The 21,137-nt window shown below is 42.2% G+C and overlaps 1 protein-coding gene across 1 annotated transcript in view; it reads left to right on the forward strand.

Moving 5' to 3' along the window:
- Window positions 1-926: 926 nt before the first annotated feature.
- The window catches only part of ABLIM1 (actin binding LIM protein 1), a 323,249-nt gene continuing 303,038 nt past the window's right edge, over window positions 927-21,137 (forward strand). The window contains exon 1 of the mRNA XM_065894021.1: window positions 927-1,058. Within this exon, the coding sequence (XP_065750093.1) occupies window positions 1,046-1,058 (13 nt within the window). The 5' untranslated portion in view covers window positions 927-1,045. The remainder of the gene's footprint in view (window positions 1,059-21,137) is intronic.

Below are 21,137 nucleotides of genomic sequence, written 5' to 3' on the forward strand. Positions count from 1 at the left end.
CTCACCTCTTCAGTTTAGAACTTCTGGATCTGGTGGTGTTGAAAGGTTGCTTACTAGCCTCAAGCTCTAGATGATAAAACCTCCAGGCAGTAGGAGATTGTTCTTGTATTTTGTTCTTTTTTACTCTGATAAATAGAAAAGGTGGATTTGCTTAGAATGTTTGCCCTACTCTCCAGCCCAGCCCAGCCCTGCCCAGCCCTGCCCAGCCCTGCCCATCCCTGCCCAGCCCTGATACTCCAGAGTTGATACAATAAATCAGATGTGTTTACAGACCTTCCTTGAGTGTCAGTTGACTCAAGACCCTGAGCTGGGTCAGCCCTGTTCTGCATGACCTTAAGGGTCCCAGGAAGAAAAGTCCGCCCATCCCACCCAGCCGACTTCGAAGGGGCTCAATGGTCGCTAATTTTGTTTTGACCAGCGGGCGGGCGCCCAAGGTCTTCCTCCCACTGAAGTCCAAGCCCCTCCGGAGACCGTGGTCTTCCCCTCCTGTCCAGGGCATCACTTAGGGGAGGGAACAGAACAGCTCTTTCCTCCTTTCTTTCTCTGAGACCAAAGCGGGAGGCTGGAAGGCCACTCACTCATAGCGGCAGCACTTTTCTTATTACTACTGTTATTTTCAGTAAGGACTCGGGTCGGGGGAGGGGAGACGCAGCCCTCACCGCACGCCGCACCACGCTCGCACGGGGACAAAAGCTCGGGCTGGCGCCGCAGCCGAGCTGGCGGCGCGTCCCCGCCGCTGCTGGACCCTGTGGGCCGGGCGGCCGGGCGGCCGGGCGGGCGGGGGAGGCGGGGAGGCGGGGAGGCGGGCCCCGCCCAGCTCGGGCCGCGGGCTGTCAGCGCTGCACTGCCCGGCCGGTCCCCGCCCGCCGGCCGTGCTGCGCCCAGCGGCGCTCAGGTGTCTTGAGGGAGGCGTCCCCGCGCGGCCAGCCGCCTCCCCACGCGGGCGGGCTCGGGTGCGCCTTGTGCGTTTCGGCGAGATTTTCCTCCCCACGCCCTGCCGGGTGACTCCGCCGCCCTCACTGCTTCGACTCCTGCTGCCTGAACCATGTCCGCGAGGGGTGAGTGGGGACCAAGTGGGCGCCGTCCCCGGACCACGCGCCGGGCCCGGCGGGAAAGGCGCGGACCAGGGCGGGCCGGGCAGGTGCCGGAGGCCGGGGGCCGGGGGCCGCGAGAACCTTGCCGGCCCCAACCCGGCCTGAAACTTTGGCATCGGATCCCTGGGCTCTGGGCGACGGAGGGTGGAGCGGGGGGAGTGTGCGGGGTGTGTGTGTGTGTGTGTGTGTGTGTGTGTGTGTGTGTGTAAGGAAGCCCTCGCCCTTGACCTTGATCCCCCGGATGTGGGCGAAGCCAGAGGGCCAAGGTCGGTGTCCGGCTCACCTGTGCCAACCGCACGTCTGGGCTGGGAGGGCGTGGGGGATGGGCTCGCCGCTGCCAGTCCTGCTGGGCAGTGGCCTGAAGGGCTGGCCGGGAGGGAGGAAGAGGTTTTTTTTTTCCTCCATTCTTGTTACCATTTTGCAGCTTGGTTACGGAAGGAATCCAGGGCTTGATGCAGTAACATTTAAAGCTGCAGTGCTTACATCTCATTTAAAAAAGTAAATTCCCTACCTGTATTCCTCTTTGCATTAATCGCCCCTCACCCCCAGCGGTTTTCTTCCTGGAGTGAAACGATTAAACTGCAGGTGAAACTGGACGAAAGAAAGAAAAAAAAAAAATCGGAATTGCTTTTCAGCCAAGAGTGAAGGGAATGTATTTCTTGCCATCTGGAGCCAGTGGTGATGCTGGGAGAGTGGGTTAGTCATAGCTCAGTGGCTGCTACTATGAGTGAAATATTAAAGCGATCAAGTCACTGTGCAGCTTGCCAGCAATGAAAACGAAGTGACTTGGTGGCTTTACCATAAGCTTTTAAGGAAAATAGTGATTATTTTTAGAAAGTATATTTGCCAAGCAATAAGTACCACCCCTTTTGATACCCTGAAGCTTTAAGAGGAGTTGCAGTGTAATTTTTTTTTTTTAAACTCTGAAGGGTTAACCCTGCTTTTTGAGGGGAGTTTAGGAATTTAACAATGTGTTGGATAATTTAGTGATGCTTTTCAAGGTTCATTCTGGGGCATGTAAATTCTATCCAGAATGTTTAAACTCCCTTTTAAGGAAACTGGTCTTTGTTGGTTTGGCAATATGGTTGGTTGGTTCCATACCTGGAAATGGGGTGGTACAGGCAGGGTGGAATGACAGAATTTACGTTTGTAGATCTCGAGCTACAGAGGTGATATGCGACCCTGAGATACTACCTGCCTAATGATGCCTAAAAATTTGTGTGTATTAGAGAAAGAAAAAAGAGGGAGAAACATGTGACTACAGGGGGCTGGGTGTGTGTACGGAATCTTCAGAGCGACTCCAGCTGTATAATCTCTGAACCGTGTTCTAAGACGGAGGCTTTTGGTTCCGACGTCTGTCCTAAGTATTAAAAGCAACATGTGGCGACTAGTTCTCATAGGTTGTAAAGCTCTCTGTGGTCAGAGTCCACCTCTGATACAGCTTTATGCCACCCAAACCCCTTAGTACACAAAACATTGCCCACCGTAGGAGCCAACTAACTACTGGGAGCCTTGGTAGGTCCTAGGAAGCATCAAGTTCATTAGGTAACCCCCCAGTTTCACCTTGTCTCTGGCCCCTTCTACTACAAGGTCTCTGTGGTTTATCCGAGGATATGAAATGAAGATGCCCCAGTGATTCAGAGGTTAGAGCCCTGGCTTGGGACCTGGTTCTTGAGTATTTCTTCTTGAACCTGGTTTCAAGCAGGATGATTTCGAGTCGGACACAGATCTTTCACTTAGCGTTCTTGTTTCCCCTTCAAACTCCATGTTGATAATCTTGCATTTAACAGTTTGAAGTCTGACTAATATTGCAAGGGGAGAAAAAACATGATAAATATCAGTTACTGCATACTTACTACATGTCAGGCGCTTTACATGTATTGCATCAGTTGGTCACAATAACTGACTCAAGTAGATGCTGTTATTACCTCTCCATTTCACAGATGAAGGAATTGAGGTTTTGAGAGATTGTGTAACTTAACCTGAGCTCAAACATTTGGTAGGTGGCAGATCCTGATTTCTACCCAGGACTGTCTGACTTCTGGTCACATCCACTTTGTTTTAGTGCTTCTCTATTACTTGTCCTTTGAGTATTATAGTAAACATCATAATCATTGATTTGCTGAGAGAGAAAAATGCCCTATACTTGAGATTGAAAGGAAATGGCCTTGGTAAGTAATTTGGAATTCCCAGTATATTTAGGAACTTCTTCGTGGACATTTGGTAAAAGACCAAGTGAGGGAAACAAGGCCCTTGATCCTTGATGTTATTAATTTGATATCCCCACTCTGTTTCTTCCTCCTTCACTTTTGAGGACCAGAACTTCCTAGATATTACCAATGACTGAAGATTTTTCTTATGTTTCTATGAAATACTTTTATCTTTATGAATTTGTAAACAACAATTCTAAATGATTAGTAGAATGCCTAGTACAGTAGCTACTGAATTAAGCTCGTGTGGAAAGATGTCTGTTTGCCATTTATTTTTTATAAAAGATGTTTTCAGAACTGAGCTTCACTATGCTTTTCTAATTTAGTATCTGCTCTCATCTCTATTCCTGAAAGTAGAGATAAACTTTTATGGTCAGAAAGTTAATGTGTCTACTTAAATACCTAACTTATCATTAGGAAGGTCTTTAGATACTTGGAAAGATAAATCTCATTAATTTAAAAAATGAACTCTTCTTATTTCTAATATCTAGACTTGTAAGTTATGGTAGGGGTAGACGTATTTTTAAAAAATGCTGAAACATTGAATCCCATAGAAAAGTAATTTTATTAAAATATTTTAGAGAGAAAAATATATATATATATATATTTTTTGCGGTATGCGGGCCTCTCACTGTTGTGGCCTCTCCCGTTGCGGAGCACAGGCTCCGGACGCGCAGGCTCAGCGACCATGGCTCACGGGCCCAGCCGCTCCGCGGCATGTGGGATCCTCCCGGACCAGGGCACGAACCCACGTCCCCTGCATTGGCACGCGGACTTCCAACCACTGCGCCACCAGGGAAGCCCGAGAAAAATATTTTTGAATTCATCTTCTCTTTATGATATAAAGAGAGTACTAAAATTTAATTCATTATTCAAACTAACAATAAAAGATATTCTTAAATTTCATGATAGTCCAGCTAAGACATTCTTCATCTTGTGGTCTTTTAGAATACTATCATCAAAGACTTTTAACTTGGTGTTGTATTTTTACTGCTAGAGACCAAAATGGAGCTATCATGTCTTGATTTTGAATTGACAAACTGAGGGAAATTATAACACTTAGAATAGAGTTTCCAAACCTGGGAAGAATCATCTAGGTAGCCTTTTTAAAATGTAGATTCTCAGGTCTCATTCCAGGTCTAATGGCTCATAACCTCTAAAGGTAGTGCCCAAACATCCACATACTATGTGAAAAGCTCCCCAGGTAATTCTAAAAATTATTAGATTAGAGCAGGATCAAAGAATCATCTGGAGTATTTATTAAATATGCTGATACCGGGCTCTGCTTCAGATCTACTGAATCGGAATATTCATGGAAAGCCCTGGGAATCTGAATTTATAGCAAATTTCAGTTGATTCTTATGTACAGCCAGACTTTGGAGTTATTGAATTAGAGCTTATTTCTTTTAACTCAGGGGTTCTGTATCGTCCAGAAAGTTTTGGAAAAAAGCTGTTTTTGAGTTATAAAAATAATGTGCTAAATTTTATTATCAATATATTCATATAATCAAAATATATTAATGTATAAATGGATATATTTAATATTGAAGTTATAGAGTATTATATTAAAAATTCAAACAGAAGTGTATTAAGTTAAAAATGAAAATTTTCTATTTTTACACCCTTCCTACCAAATCCTTGAAATTAAGCGTGGCAAACAGTGCATCCTGTGTATCCTTCCCGGCAGTTTCTATCTGGTTAGCTTTTGGTTCAGTTCAATAAATATTAAATACCTATTCAGTATAAGATGTGTGGCAGCAACTGGCGCTGTACGCAGAAGAGATCGCTTCTGAGCTTATTAGGTTTTCAGAGCGCGAGTCTTGAGAAAATAGGTCCAGGTATGTGAGGATAGAGTCCATAGCACTGGCAGAGAAATAACTCAGTACGTATGCTCCAGAAATGTTATATCAGTCTTGCTATCTTTGTTTTCAGAACTTCCATAAAACTAGAAGCAACCTGAATGCTTATCCATTGGAGAATGAGTGACTAAATCATGGTTCATCCATACTATAGGCTGTTATGCAACTATTAGAAAGAATGACTTAGGTCCATATGTGTTGGTCTGGAGTGATGGCCATGATACATTATTAAGGGAAAAGAGCAAGTGTTATGATAAAATATATATGTGCGATCCTAGTTCTACAAATTGAGAAAAATCTCTAAGTGTGCATATGGGTGTGCCATGAGCATAGAGAAAGTCATAGAACAGTACACACCAAGCATTCAACAGTGGTTAAAAAAAGTCAAGGGTAAAAAAAGGTCGAGGATAAAAAAAGTTAAAGTCAAGGGTAGGGAGGGGAGAGAGTTGGCTTTTCTTTGAACACATCTTTGTATTGTCTGATAGCAAGTAGATATAGCTTTAAAAGATTGAGAGAAAAATTGAATAAATAAGAAAAATGTCCACTTCATCCCCAGTATTCATTTCATTTATTCAAGTCAGGACTGTAGATTTTCATTCATTTATTCAACAAACATTTACTGAACACCTGTTACGTGCCAGCAGTCAGTGACTAGGACACAGCATATACCCTCAAGGAACTCATAGTTCTGTGCGGGAGACAAATACATAAATACTATTTATTTATAAAAGGATATGCTGAGTGCAGAGAGAAGGAGAGAGATAATGTGGGCTAGAGAAAGAGTTATGATGATACAAAGGAGTGGCACCGAATATAGCCGTCGGGGTTGAGGACCAGGAGATCAGGTGAAGTTTCCTGAAGAAAGCAGGGATGTTTTCTTGGAGAATGAGTTGGATTTAGCCAAGTGAAAAAGGATGGGGTAGAGGGAAAGGCTTTCCAGGGAGACTCGGGCATGAAAGAAACAGTTGTGTGTGTGTCAACCTGGAAAGCATGTAGGTTCAGGAGGGTGTGTTTGCCAGGGAGAGGGGAGCCAGATCTCAGCTGAGTGAGAAGGTGCGGCGGGCACTTTGTGGAACGGCTGGGGATGTAGGGATTTTCATTTACAAGGAAGGGTGGTTCCAGGGAGCACAGTGGAAGGTCATCAGTGGTGGGTGGGAGGTGTGCGGCAGGAGGGAAGCAGCACAGGGCAGGGAGGATGAGGGGGAGAGGAAATGAGTGAGGCTGGGCCCTCTCAGTCCTTTCCATGACTGAGACTGCAGGAATGAGGGAGACGGTTGGGCATGGTCGGCCTCAAATATCTTAACTTTGGCATGAGGAGTTCTGGTGGCAGGCCGAGCTGAGTCCCAGGCAGTACTGGCTAAAGGCAGCGAGGAGGTGAGGGCTGCCATCAGATTTGTAGAGTAGCAGCTAAGACCTGTGCTGGACAGTGGTTCTTCCATAGGGCTGAGCTGCAGAGGGACTCTAGGAATCAGAGCCACACTCCCTTGTGCTGACGTCTTTTGCTTCCATGCTTACAGCAGGGCTCAACAAATACGAATCTGCTAAATGATAAAGTGGAGGCTTCCATTCTGTTTCTTCTCTCTCTTACTTCCTCCTGTAACTCCATGTCTGTTATACCTCTAGTTGCATCACTCTACCTTTATCAACTTCTTTCATGGTGATGTTGCAAAGATTAATGCGCTAAGACTTTACGTGGGCCTCTCCCGTTGCAAAGCACAGGCTCCAGACGCGCAGGCTCAGCGGCCATGGCTCACGGGCCCAGCTGCTCCGCGGCATGTGGGATTTTCCCAGACCGGGGCACGAACCCACGTCACCTGCATTGGCAGGTGGACTCTCAACCACTGCACCACCAGGGAAGCCCGTTCTAAGACTTCTTATTTGGTGTTATAGGGGGGCCGTTTTTCTGGCCTGTGTTTTCTGGCCTCTGGCTAGAGTTTCTCTTCTCTTTGAGTTACAGAACTCTCAAGCAATTTACCGAACTGAACAAAAAGGACAATGTACTTGAAAGCCAAGTCTAGCCATTATAAGTTTTAGTATTAAAAGAAAAATAAAGCAGCAAAACACTACACTTCCTAGAAGTCCTTTTTTGCACTTAAAATATATGGGTTCCAATTAAATAGATTTTTTATTTTTACATGAGAGAAGTAGCTTTTGACATCAGTTTCTCACAGGTGGGAGAATCATGTTTCAGAAAAGAGTTTCAGAAGGTTGAATTGTTCATGCATTGTATCTCTGAACAGCATTTTATATATGTGTGTATATATATATATATATTTTTTTTTTTTTTAATTTGAGACCTCATGTAGAGAAGGTTCAGTTAATCATACTTCTCAGGTTATGGCTTACTGTCATCAACAGTTCATCAGACCCCTCCCTTGTCCAGTTTATTTATTGATATATTTTTATCCCTATCCCTCAATCCCATTCCTTTTCCCAATGGCAACGATTCTAGTACATTTGATATGTGTGTCCTAGAATTTGCAGTAAAACCAATTCTTAGAACAGTTCTTATATTTAAAGCTGTAAGTAACAAGTTATTTTACTTTATGTGTGTGTCTGTGTGTCTTTGTGTTTGAAAGATTAACCAGATTCTTATTTGGATACCTGATTTTGTGAACAGGTATGTATTTCTGATCTTATTTGGAAGTTTACATCACTTAATGCAACAGCAAGCCTTATTCTGTTAGAGACTAGATATACAATATGAAAAAAGGTTATTCTCAATCCCAAAGGAATACAAACTAAGGGGTGTGTGTGTGTGTGTAAAGTTATGTACATGTACACAGCTGACCAGAATAGATCATTAAGATTATCAAATAAGAATCATCAAACTGCTATGGGAGGTTCAACTAATTTGTGACTGGAGATAACATGAAGCCTTCACTTCACAGAGGACATGGAAATTGAGTTGAATCTTGAAGGATGAGTGGGGATTTGGCAGGCAGAATACTGAAAGATGTGCTTCCTTTCAGAAGGAACAGGAATCGCATAGGTAAAAACACGGAGGAGGGAAAGTGCAGGACATATGGGGAGGAAGGAGTCTGTGACATGTGAGGGGGTTACAGGATTGGTGGTGGGGAGGAGAGGAAGAATAGGGAAGACAAGGGAATGATGCATTGAACCAGTAAGCCTTTCCATCAAAGGCTTTTCCTAAACAGAGAAGTGCAGATGTAAAGAAGGGAAGTGAGAGGTCTGTCCTTGGTACATTCAGATAACTCATTCCTGGTTGTTCAGCTGCCCACAATGGTACTGATGGTATTTTATTGCCAATTTATGCTGCAGTGAGTTACATTTTATCCTGACCACAATTCCCATTTAGGTAAAAACTTTGCCCAAAGCCCGCTCTCGTGTTTCCTTTTTTATGGCAGAGTAGGAGTCTTATCTTTAGTTTTGTACCTGGCCTCAGAATATTCCAGGACAAAGAATGCGGGCATACAGGAGGGCTGAATGCAGAATAGCCAAGCAACATGTTTGACTCTAGCCAGGGGAAGGAGCAAGGCCATTCCCCCAGAAGTGTGCATTCTTAACCAATCCTACTTTTACATGCACACTAACAGTTCCCTCAGTTCTAGAGAGGAACAAAACAGCAGTAATTCATAGAGCCCTTTAAAATGAAAGATGAAATTTTGTAAAATTTATGGAACAATCTCTTTGAGATGATAAATTGGTCTTCATAATCTTTTAGGGGAGAAATGTTTCTTTTTTTTATGAGCCTGTGGTTTCAGGTTCTTCTCTAACTCAATCCATATTAGTGTTCATTGACATAGATAGTACTGATCACTTGATACAATTTAACATTTTGTTGCTCCATTCCCAAGGTGCTACTTATTAAGTCCTGACCTTGTGGTGCCATTATCTGCTTAATCACTGGTTTCTAATTACATGGTAGTGAAATGAAAAGGAATGTAAGTGGTCAGCATTTCACCCTGGTTAAAGCAGCAGACTCTAGAAATACCATCCATCCATCCACCCATTCCATACATATCTATGTAGCCTTCCTAGAGTTCCTAATAAACATCATCAAAGAGCCCGCTGTCTGTCTATATTTATTAAATTTTATAATGTCACTAGGAGTTGACAGCTCATGTTGCCTTTCACTATCCTATTATGGTAGGGTTGTTCTCTCTCTAAATGTGCAGTGCATGCCAAAAAGAACCGATTTTGTTCATTTGCCCTGAGGACTTCTTGAGAAGTAGTTTGAAGCTTTGTGGTCCTCTCCTGCAGCCCATCTTGTCCACCCATTTTGGTGACAGTGTAGCAAGGCTAAAAATGAACCTACGACTCCACTCCATGGATAGAGCAATCCATGTGTTTCTTTGGGTTCTCCTGGGCACTTCCATTTTTAGGTCTTGTTTTCTCCCCCATAAGTTAGGGTATACTCTTTGCTACCTTAGTAAATACCTCATGATCTAGAGCACAAACAACTTCATTCTGTCACAGACAACAGCCTGAGGAGAAAAACCAATTCACTTGCAAACTGGAGAGGAAATTGTTATGAGAGTGAAGTGTGAGGGAGAGGGAGAAGGAGAGAGAGGGAGGGAGAATATGAGAACAATAGGGGATTGATGTAGATTAAACAAGACAATTACAAATTGAAAATAGAGATATCAGATTTGAGTCTAACTTAGATATTTGCTAGTATAAATTGAATTATCACATTTTTCTTTACTGAAAATGGAATAGAAGCTAGTGGAGTTGAAATTTATGTTAGATATATACAGGATTCCAGAATGAAGAAAATGCATACTTTTTCTCTCCCTTCCCCTAAGAACAGAAATGCCAACTATTTATCTGAAAATTTCTTGACAGCAAGCAAGAAGACAGTGTGGTGGACAGGGGTTAACTCTTTTGCTCTTTCGACCTTCCTCACTGATATTCAATCAGCTAATATTTATTGAACCTCTTTTCTAGAGCAGCCAGATATATTCCAAATCTGTATATTAATTAATAAAGTCATTTAACAAATATTTATTGAGCACTCTGGAGTGAGGATTTTCATGATTTTTGGGTGCAGAAATATTAAAAGATGTTAGAATTTGTGATTGAATGAGGCTGGAGCAAATAGGGCTGATCAACATTTAATCTAACTTACATGTATTGTATAAGTTAACATCCAAATGGGATACTTCTATCTAGCACAAATGCTAAACCTGATGGGATGCTGGGACATAGGTGTAGAGTGGGGCTATCCCAGGGAAATTGGGATTGTGGGCTTCCTACCTAGTAGAGTTTCTAGCCGGCCTGAGTTTTGGTGTCAGTGTATTCCTTGGTCTCAAAGGATAGAATTTTTGTGAATATCTGAATATTTGCCTGTAATGTTAGCTACATTGTATATTATCTACATCAAAATTTAACTTAAATCCTAGACTGGCCATCTCCTCCCCATCAATCCAGCACATTTCTGGGCTATTTTCTCTCATGGGAAGTTGGTATGCTCAGGTGTAATTACCATTAGAGACCAACAATAACATTTGACATGAAGTCAAACCCAAATGAATTTTTAGAATTTTTTTTGGAGTAATTCACACAATAATTTTCTTCTATCGGGGTCGTTATCTAGAGAAAAACTATTGTGGGAAGGAAATGTGCCTTTGGTCTTCCATAGTCATTTAAAATGAGTGGCTCTGTTTCTTGTAGTTAGTGAAATTTCAAAGCAGCTTTAAAATTGTAGTTCAGTCTACCTGTGTCTGTTCTTGGACTCACTATCTATTTGATGACTCTCTGCCAATGTATTTAAGGTTTATTTCCCCAGTACATTGTATTATTTTATTGGAAAATTTATCTAATATGTATTTACCAGTATAAGGAAATTGTCCGTGTTTTGTTTTATAATTACTGGGTGGGCAAGTTCTTATTTAGTAGATGTACCCATAAAATCCTTTGTATTATTCAGCCCTACATTAGGATAAAAATGAAAGCAGAAATTGTGGGTCAAGCACCCCCAAATTACTTGCTGCTTGATTAGAGGTCATGTGATTTTGGTCCTTTGTTAGAGAATTTCTTTTTTAGGCTTGTGTGAGAAAGAGCTCTACATGCATAATTATTGTTATTCACATTTTAATAAATTAAAGTTCTTTATTCTGTACTGTGTGTTCTCTCTCCAGTTCTTTAACTTTATTACATATGTGAATAATATTTGATGGTGTATATGTAATCATGTTAGAGTCAATTTATTAATAGTTTGTCCTAAAGAAAATATCCTATAATATGTTTTGCTTAAAACTGTGTCTGAGGTCTTTCCCCATGCTTTTCTTTCTCAACTTATTGAGAATTCATTTAAAAAACACATCCAGGGCTTCCCTGGTGGCACAGTGGTTGAGAGTCCACCTGCCGATGCAGGGGACAGGGGTTCGTGCCCCAGTCCGGGAAGATCCCACATGCCGTGGAGCGTCTGGGCCCATGAGCCATGGCCGCTGAGCCTGCGCCTCCGGAGCCTGTGCTCCGCAATGGGAGAGGCCACAGCAGTGAGAGGCCCGCGTAAGGCAAAAAAAAAAAAAAAAAAAAACACATCCACAAGAGGGTAGCCACCAGAGAACTGAATGGTAACAATGAAGGGAAATGAGGACAATGAAGTAAACAGCTATTTCTGGCTTATACTCCAAATAAGAATGAACAGAAGGATAGGAGTCCCAGAGTCTGGGGGAAGGAGAGAGGGGAGGGGAAGCCATAATTTTTAAATGTTAAAAAAACTGTAGAAAAGAAGTTTAGGTTGGCAGTCTCTAATGGCTTCTAGGGAGATTTTTTGTTGCTCCTGTTCTTTGTAAAACAAGGGAATCTTTATTTTGATTCATTTAAGCGTTCGGGTGAGCAATAAACATGAACACCAGTGGTAGTGTAGTTTTCTCACCAGTTCCTTAGCTCCTTTTTATTTTAGAAGGATCTGTTCAGTGGTTAGACACTTTATATAAACTGTAGAATTGGAGTTGTAAACAATGTGTTCATTTATCCGGTCATTCAATAAGTATTAGTTGAACACCTACTAAGGGCTCAAATTATTCGAGGTGTTGAAATGAGACAGCCACTTACCAAATAAACATATAATGTGACAAGGGGTGATAAAGTGCTAGGAAGAAATATAAAGAAGAGCAAAGAGAAGAGAGAGAGTTGGGGAGATGAGAGGGCAGGGCAGGTGCTATTTTATACATACGGGATGATAATGGAAGGCCTCTTTGATAAAGTGACAGGTGAGCAGAGACCCGAAGGAAGTGAGAGGTCATGCAGATTCTGGCGGAAGGGTTTTCTAGGCAGTGAGATAAGCAGTGCAAAGGTGTTGAGGTCTATCCCTCGTGTGTGTCCTGGGACCAGCAGGAGGCCAGTGTGGCTGGATCAGAGAGTGTAGGGGAGAGGGGTGGAGGTGAAGTCAGAGAGGTAGTTGGGGAAGGGGTGGCTATGTCAAATTGGTCCTTACAGGCCACTGTGAGAACCTAAGTTTTCCTCTGAGTGAGACTGAGTGAGATAGGAGGCCCTTGATAGTTCTGAGCAGAGTTGTGACATGATTTGATATAGTTTAAAAGGATCACTCGGTCAACAATATAGAGAATAGATTGTAGTGAATAAGGGTAGATGCATGAAGACCATTTAGGAGGTTACTGCAATGGTCAAAACAGAAGATGGTGGCTTGGACCAGATGGGAGGAAAGCAGCTGGTGAAAAGTCAATGGATTCTGGAAATATTTCTAAGGAAGTGCTTATAGGACTTGTGGATGGGTGGGAAACATGGAGCAAAAGAAGGGGGAGAACTGTGGATACCTCCATTTTCTCAGCAGCTGGAAGGGAAGCATGTCTTTCCTAGAATGGGGAAGCATGTTGAACAAGCACGTTTGGGGAGTAGGGGAATCAAGCATTTTGGACATTTAAATTTGAGATGTCTCTTAGGTATTCTATTATGAGAATCTTTATTATGCCCATTTTACAGATAGAGAAAATGAGGCACAGAGAAGTGAAGACACTTGCCTGATATCACCTAGATAATAAGTGGTTGATACAGGATTTAAATTCAGGTCTTGTTCGTGCCAGAGTATATGTTATCCACCACAATGCTGCCTCTTTACATGAGGCTGAAATACATGCCAGAAAAATAATGCATCTAGTTTTCACTTCTTAATTATGATTTCTCATTATATGAGATAATTTTCTGCATTTTAAAACATGGCTTGTGTTTAAGGGGAAAATAAAACCCTGTCAGTCACATTATTCCAAATTCTACTATTTATCAGTGTTATCACTGTTAGCATTGCAAAAATGCTACCGAAATATGAAGAAGCACAGTATGGCATTCATTCATGCAGTCGATTGGATTGTTGAGTGCTCGCTATAAACCAGGCTTGGGGGGTGCTAACTGGCTCCTCTACTAGCAGAGCTGCCAGACTAATGAGGTGAGAGGCGTGTGTACAGAAGTTGCTGCACAGTGTGGCCAGTGGTGATGGTGGGACGTAAAATGTGCTACAGGAGCACAGAGGAAGGGCCCGCACCATCTTGACTGGACATGGGGCCAAAGAAGACTTGACGAAGCAAGTGATACCAGAATGGGACCTTAACAAATGAGTGCCAAATGAGAGAAGTGGTGGAAGAGTGTTGCAAACACAGCATACTTTTAGAATTTTAAAAATGCTAATTAAGCATATGAAACAGTAAGACATTTGAAGTGAAATGTAACATACAGGAGCAATGTCAGGAAAATTTTAAAATTACCCTGAGGAGAAACATGAAACATTTAAGTCATTGAAGAGACCTACTAGGCTCTTGGATAACAAGACACTATATTGTAAAAATGTTCATTTCCCCTAAATCTCTCTACAAAAGAAATGAAGTCTCGATTAAAATGCCAACAGAATCTTTTTTTAGAGGCATGGCAAAATGATACTATTATTTGTTTTGCAAAATGAAATTTATGAAATTCTGAGAAAGAGGTGTAGTTAAGTGAGGGTTAGCTGTATCAGATATTAAAATGTAATATGAAACTGCAATAATTAAAACAGTTAAGTATTGGAGAGAAATGAGAGTAGTGGGAAAAGATTACAGAGTACAGTAAACAAATGTGTATGGAATTTAATTATAGAAAAGTGACCTTTGTGTGTGTGTGTGTGTGTGTGTGTGTGATATGCGGGCCTCTCACTGTTGTGGCCTCTCCTGCTGTGGAGCACAGGCTCCGTCCGGACGCGCAGGCTCAGCAGCCATGGCTCACGGGCCCAGCCGCTCCGCGGCATGTGGGATCTTTCCCAGACCGGGGCACGAACCCGTGTCCCCTGCATCGGCAAGCGGACTCTCAACCACTGCGCCACCAGGGAAGCCCGAAAAGTGGCTTTTTAAGGTCAGTGTGAGAAGAGAGATTCAATAAATGGTACGGGTACAACAGGCTATTTAGAACAAAGAAATCTGGATCCCTTATTTCTTACACACCGGCACACAGTTCCTAGTGTAGTAAGTCATTAAGTGTAAAATAAATGAAACAATAGTGGTCCTAGAAGAAAACACAGGTAAATTTATAACCTGAGGATGTTAGAAGATTCCTGACCTTTCATACAGGCTACAAAGCTCAGAAGTCATAAAAGAAAATGTAGATACACTTAACTACATAAAAATATGGAAAGAATTCTGTATGGTTAAAAATACCCCACCCTGCCTTCTGGCTTGCATCACAAGACCCCAGCAGAGCTGACTCGACCTGGCCACCTGCACCAGGAAGGTCCAGCCAGCAGGTAGCCGGAGAAGAGGCAGAGATGGGCTGGGTTGGTGGGGGGCACTACCAGGGCCTTTTAGAGAGCATGGCAAATGCTTTGATAGTGTTAGTGTTAGGGTCCCCCTGAGAACCTCTCTGAAGTTTCACTCTCTGTACAAAGCAGGCCAGACAAATTCTGAGGACAGCCTTCCCCCCTCATTTCACAAACACAGAGGGAGGGTTTTCACTACCAAATGCAAGGGGTACAGCATAGTCCCTGCCTCGGAGAGGCCTCCTTTTAGAGAGCATGGCAAATGCTTTGATAGTGTTAGTGTTAGGGTCCCCCTGAGAACCTCTCTGAAGTTTCACTCTCTGTACAAAGCAGGCCAGACAAATTCTGAGGACAGCCTTCCCCCCTCATTTCACAAACACAGAGGGAGGGTTTTCACTACCAAATGCAAGGGGTACAGCATAGTCCCTGCCTCGGAGAGGCCTCGTTGGACCTAGGTTTGATATCTGAAATTGGAAGGCCACCATCACTCCCATTCTTCCCTGTCTTCCAGAACATTCACGTTCCTTAGGATAGTGTGGTCAGAGGCTTTATCCCTTTTCTTGACAGTTGTAGGAATGGCACTAAGTGGTCGTGTACTTTAAGGTTAATATTAGGCTACCCAGTGACACTGGCACACATTTACCATAGAAAAACAGGTGACATGGTTGGGATGCTCTATTCCTGCTGAAAAAGGGGACAAAGGAACACTTGAAGGTGGGCTAGAAGGGGCAGTCTAATGAGCTCATTGATCTCAGCCTTTTCTCCTCCCAGAGCCAAGCTGCCTAAAGTGATAGAGGATATTTACTTGCTGGTGCTCGGAACATTTGACTTAAGTGAGCCTCCTATTAATGGTTCTTGGAGATTAGCCTGCCTGATTCTCTGAATCCCTTTGATTAAATCTGGGCTTGCTTTGGAGGCATCCTTTTGCCCTGATTTCTCTGCTAATAAATACATTTTGAACTTGGTGGTGAACTCTGCTCTTCCTCTAACGGTTACACTTCCTCTACCCAGACTTTTTCATTTTAGTGTCTAGTCAGTGACACTAAACTGTGCAGAGTTGTCTAAGTGGCTCTATCCTCTCCTAGACTGTGGATTCTGAGAAGCCAGAGACCGAGTGTTATAAGTGCACTCCCAGATCCTAGCCCACCCCACAGCCTGAAGCTGAGTACCGTTCAATGAACAGTTATTGAGAGATTGGGAGAAGAAAGGTTGCTGTGCATGAAATCCACAGTCTGGTGGGATGCACAAACATATGAAGGGGGGTAGAAGGAGAAGCTGCTGTCCTAGAATTTCTCAGTCCTTTTGGTTGAACTCAAGTTGGATGTGACTTGAAAGTTCATTTCCTCATATGCCTTTGCTCTTAAACCTGATCAAGGACACAGTTTTTCCTACTTGGGCAAGGAGTGTTTGACATGCAGATTCTAACCCCATCCATTGTGTTCTTCAGTAGGCTGGGTTCTGGAAGGATTGAAGCTAGACACTCTGACGTGGTTGCTCTGATACGTGATTTCACCCCTCTTGCCCCTGCGTTTTGTTTTCCTACAAGGTGATGTGTACCCCAGGGACGCTGACCCTCTCCTCCCTTTATCCTCCTCACACCCACACTCCTCATTCCCACCTGTCACGGGGTTCTGGAATGTGTCAAGGATACTGGGGTGCATATTGGGTATGTTGTTGTGTTGCCCACTGCATTTGCAGCTACAAATTAATCCCCTTCAAAGCATCCTTCAGCAATTTCCAAGAGTTTCCTAAGGTATTGTCTCACGTGTCTTATGTCTGGACATCCAGCTTGGCTGCAACCCTGCTGCCTTGGTGTAGACAACATCCTTGAGCACTGCTCTTTTGCTGGGGCTTCTGGTCACCTCTCCCACCCCCACCCAGTCTGGCCATAGTCTCCCTGAGCTGGTTTGAGCTAAGCATGGCCAGAGGCTCTTCCCCAGAGCATAACTGAGACCAAGGTGTAACTTAGAAAATTAAATGAAAACTAAAAAGGTAAAAGCTTCTTTTTTAATTCTAAGAGCTATAATATAACTGTCCAGAGAAACTCTTTTGATGTAAAAGAGGGATATACACATATACTTAGATTTAAAAGAATAATTTAAATAACATGGGACGTGAAAGGTCCTCATCCTCTGAAGTAACCACTATTACCAGTTTCTCGAGATTCTTTTCTAGAGAAAAGTTATGTGTGTACTAGGACACTAAAATCAATCTATTACCTATAAAATGATGATCTACCTACCTGCTTACTTAAAAACACACTTGGCCTTTTTCACGTAATATATCTTGATGTTGTTCCCTCTTAGTACCTGCAGATATAGCTCATTTTTAAAAATGACTTCATAGTGTTCAAGCAGATGGTTTCACCACACCTGACTTAATAATCCTTTTTGATAGATACTTTGCTTGATGGCTTTTATAGACAATGCTGCATTGAACATCGTTGTGCATGTATCTTGTTGAGATTTTTAGAGCATAGCAATAGTTATTAGCTGTAACTTTTTTTTTTTTTTTTTTTTTTTTTTTGCGGTACGCGGGCCTCTCACTGTTGTGGCCTCTCCTGTTGCGGAGCACAGGCTCCAGACGCGCAGGCTCAGCGGCCATGGCTCACGGGCCCAGCCGCTCTGCGGCATGTGGGATCTTCCCGGACCGGGGCACGAACCCGTGTCCCCTGCATCGGCAGGTGGACTCTCAACCACTGCGCCACCAGGGAAGCCCTAGCTGTAACTTTTAATGAGGCTTTACTGATGGTTCAGAGAAAATGGCAAGGGAGCATGGTCCCCTCTGTGGTTGACTTGCTTTAGGCTCTCTCCTGTGGTGTCTCCTGCCTTGCCCCCATTCAGTCTCTGCCCAGCTAGGAACAGCTTATTTCTCAGCACTAAAAAATGTTACAGACGTCTCCTTTATATATACCAAGGGACAGACCACTTCTAGCCCAGAGGGACAAAAAAAAGAAAATTTATTTTCCCTTACTTCATCTAAAGCCAACCTCATTGCCTGTTACAGGACTAATTTTCTCCAGAATGATCCACTGCTTTTAGGACAAGTTACTCACAAAATAGTCTGGTGCTGATATATTTCCCAAAGGCTGGATTATTTATCCTTATTCATGGTCACTCATTACCCTCAGTTTTAAAAAAAAACCTGAAAATTAATTATGTTTAAGATTGAGTCCAAATCTCCCCACTTACAAATAATCAAATTGGCCATCCCTCCACAGGAGGTCATACATTCTAGTGGGAAGCGTTGGATGAGGAGTTGGGAGGCTGGAGTTTTACCTATAACTCTGCTCCTCCAGCTGTGTGATTGTGGGTACACCATACAACAGACCCTCACCTTGGAGCCCCAGTCCCTATTCCCAAGATGACCTCAGAAGACTCTTCCACCTCCAAGTTTTGAAACTAAAAATGAATTTCCAGATCCGATGACTCAATTTTACTTTGATTAAATTCCTGTAATGCTTCACTCTTGGCTGGAGTTTCAGCAGACAGGAGCTACTTGGGCAGAGGGGTTTGGGAAGGGGCTGGCTGCCATCTCAAGTCATGGAATTAAAATTTTAAGCTGCTTTTGCCTTTGCAAGATGTGACTCCTGATTTACTAGGAGAGCTGATAAAATTTCCAAGAAGGAAGCCAATGAAAAAGAAGATTTTGCTAGTGAAAGCAGAGCCTCCTTTTTGAGCCTGGTTGTTGTATACCATTTTTAATGATGCGTGTAACATATTCTGGTCAAGGAGCCCAAACCTAAAACTAACAGAGGGCCTGCTTTGTTCTTAGAAAGGGTCATATGATGTTTATTAGGTTGGTTGCATAAATTTATTTGGAAGCCTTGACTGATAAGGCTTAATATAAAAATATCATATCTAACTTATAGAAGAATTTAAAATGCCAACTTTTGTATGGAATAGAAAGAACTAGAAAAATACCATATCTTCTTTGTTCTTTCCATGCCTCTTCCTGTTGTTTCTGGTACCAAACAAACAATACCAAATATTTATTGGTAAAGAGGAAATGCAAATTTAAGAAATGAGTATTATTACCTATTAGAGTATGTATTCAGAGCAGCTCCTGTTTCCCTCATACGGTTCTTTGACTTTGCAGTGAAGTATCGGTGACTGAACTCTTTTCATTCTCTTCCTTTTGAAGAATTTGGTAGTTAAGGCAGCTTCTCCATCAATCACTTCAGTCTTTAGAATCACGATGGTAAGATTCCCCTATGCAACATCTTTCCCAATTAAGAAAAGAAGCAGAAGTCAGGAGGAAAGGCACTTATTAGCTGTTTTTAAACAGAATGATTTCTACTTTTGTATTATTCGTTGCACAAGAAAGTATTCCACATGAAATTGATGCTGGGAGGCTAAATACAGTCAATATGACTTTAAGGTCAGTTAGGAAAAGTTTTTCTGAAAAATTATTTTTACTATCTTATTGTCTAAGTCATAAAAAAGTGATGACATTGAGTGGAAATATATTTCATTAATAGAATGCTAAAAGATATTTTACAGGAAATTGTTGTCATATGTAATATACGTTTAAAATACAGCAGAATGCTTTTGGAGGTTATGAATATTGATGCTATAAAGCTTTGGCAGAAGGGATGTACTCTACCTGGCTTCAGCTTTGTTAAGGATATTATCAACAACATTTTTACTTTCCCACCTTTTTCAAATTTATTCCCTAGACTTCATTTGAGTTTTGTATTCTGCTTAAACTAGCCTCTAGGTATATGTGCACTTCCTATGGAGGGTGTTTAAATTTGCTTCTCTAAAGAAGTTTTGGTCTGTGTTGGAGAGGGTGTGGAGAAAAGGGAACCCTTGTGCACGGTTGGTGGGAATGTAAACTGGTGCAGCCGCTATGGAAAACAGTACAGAAGTTCCTCAAAAAACTAAAAATAGCACTACCATATGATCCAGCAATCCCACTATATCCATTTCCAATATATGCAGAAAAAAATGAAAACACTAATTTGTAAAGATACATGCACCCCAATGTTCATAGCAGCACTATTTACAATAACCAAGATGTGGAGCAACTCAAGTGTCCATCAACAGATGAATGGATAAAGAAGACGTGGTGTATATATTATATAAAATGGATTATTACTCAGCCATGAAAACAATGAAATTCTGCCATTTGCAACAACATGGATGGAGCTACAAAATATTATGCTTACTGAAATAAGTCAGAGAAAGACAAATACTGTATGATATCATTTATATGTGGAATCTAAAAAATAATACAAATGAATGTATAAAGCAAAACAGAAACAGACTCACAGATATAGAAAACAAACTAGTGATTACCAGAGGGGTGAGGGAAGGGGGGAAGGGCACAATAGGGGTACGGCTTTAAGAGATACAAATGACTATGTATAAAATAGATAAGCAACAAGTATATGTTGGATAGCACAGGGGACTATAGTCATTATCTTGTAATAACATTGAGTGGGGTATAATCCGTAAAAATACTGAGTCACTATGCCATACACCTGAAACTAATATATTCTAAATCAATTATACTTCAATTTAAAAAATAAAGAAGTTTTGGAAATGATTTAATAAGGTTGACTACGTCACCACACTGACAAAAACCCTAATGTAGACAATTTGATGAGCTTGATTTTACCTGAGGAGCAATCATGGATACTGTTACCATCTGAATAGGAGGAACGATATTGTAGTCAAGTCTGTCTGCCTAGCACTTAGTGCAGTCATTCTACAGATATTTATTAAGCACCTGCTGTCTTAGGAGCAGTAGATGCAGCAGTACACAAAACAGATTTAAAAAAATTCCTTGCCGATGGGAGCTTACTAGAGAGCTTACACTTTGTTATTTTATTTATGTAAAAATTATAACATATAAGTAAAATATATAGCATATAAGATGGTGATGAATGCTCTGGAGAAGATGAAGCAGGGGCAAGGAATGGAGAGTGAGGGTTGAGCTTGATCAGGGAAGGCTTCTCTGAGATGACATTTAAACAGAAGGAGGAGAAAGCAAGCTATGTGACCGTCTGGAGTAAGAGAATTCTAGGTGGAGGGACCAGCGATTGTAACCCTGAGTCAGGAACATGTTTGGAGTGTTTCAGACACAGTGAGGCTAGTAGGAGGGGGAGGTCAGAGAGCAGCTTGGGGGACGGGTCATGTGCTGTCTTGTGAACCAACATGAGGACTTTGAGTGAGTTGGGGACCACTGGAGGGTTTTGAGCAGACAAACAAACAGTTAAATGTTGACCTGACCTGAACATACCTTTAAAGAAAACATGAAA

The sequence above is a fragment of the Phocoena phocoena genome, chromosome 16 (genome assembly GCF_963924675.1).
Source record: "Phocoena phocoena chromosome 16, mPhoPho1.1, whole genome shotgun sequence".
NCBI lineage: Eukaryota > Metazoa > Chordata > Mammalia > Artiodactyla > Phocoenidae > Phocoena > Phocoena phocoena.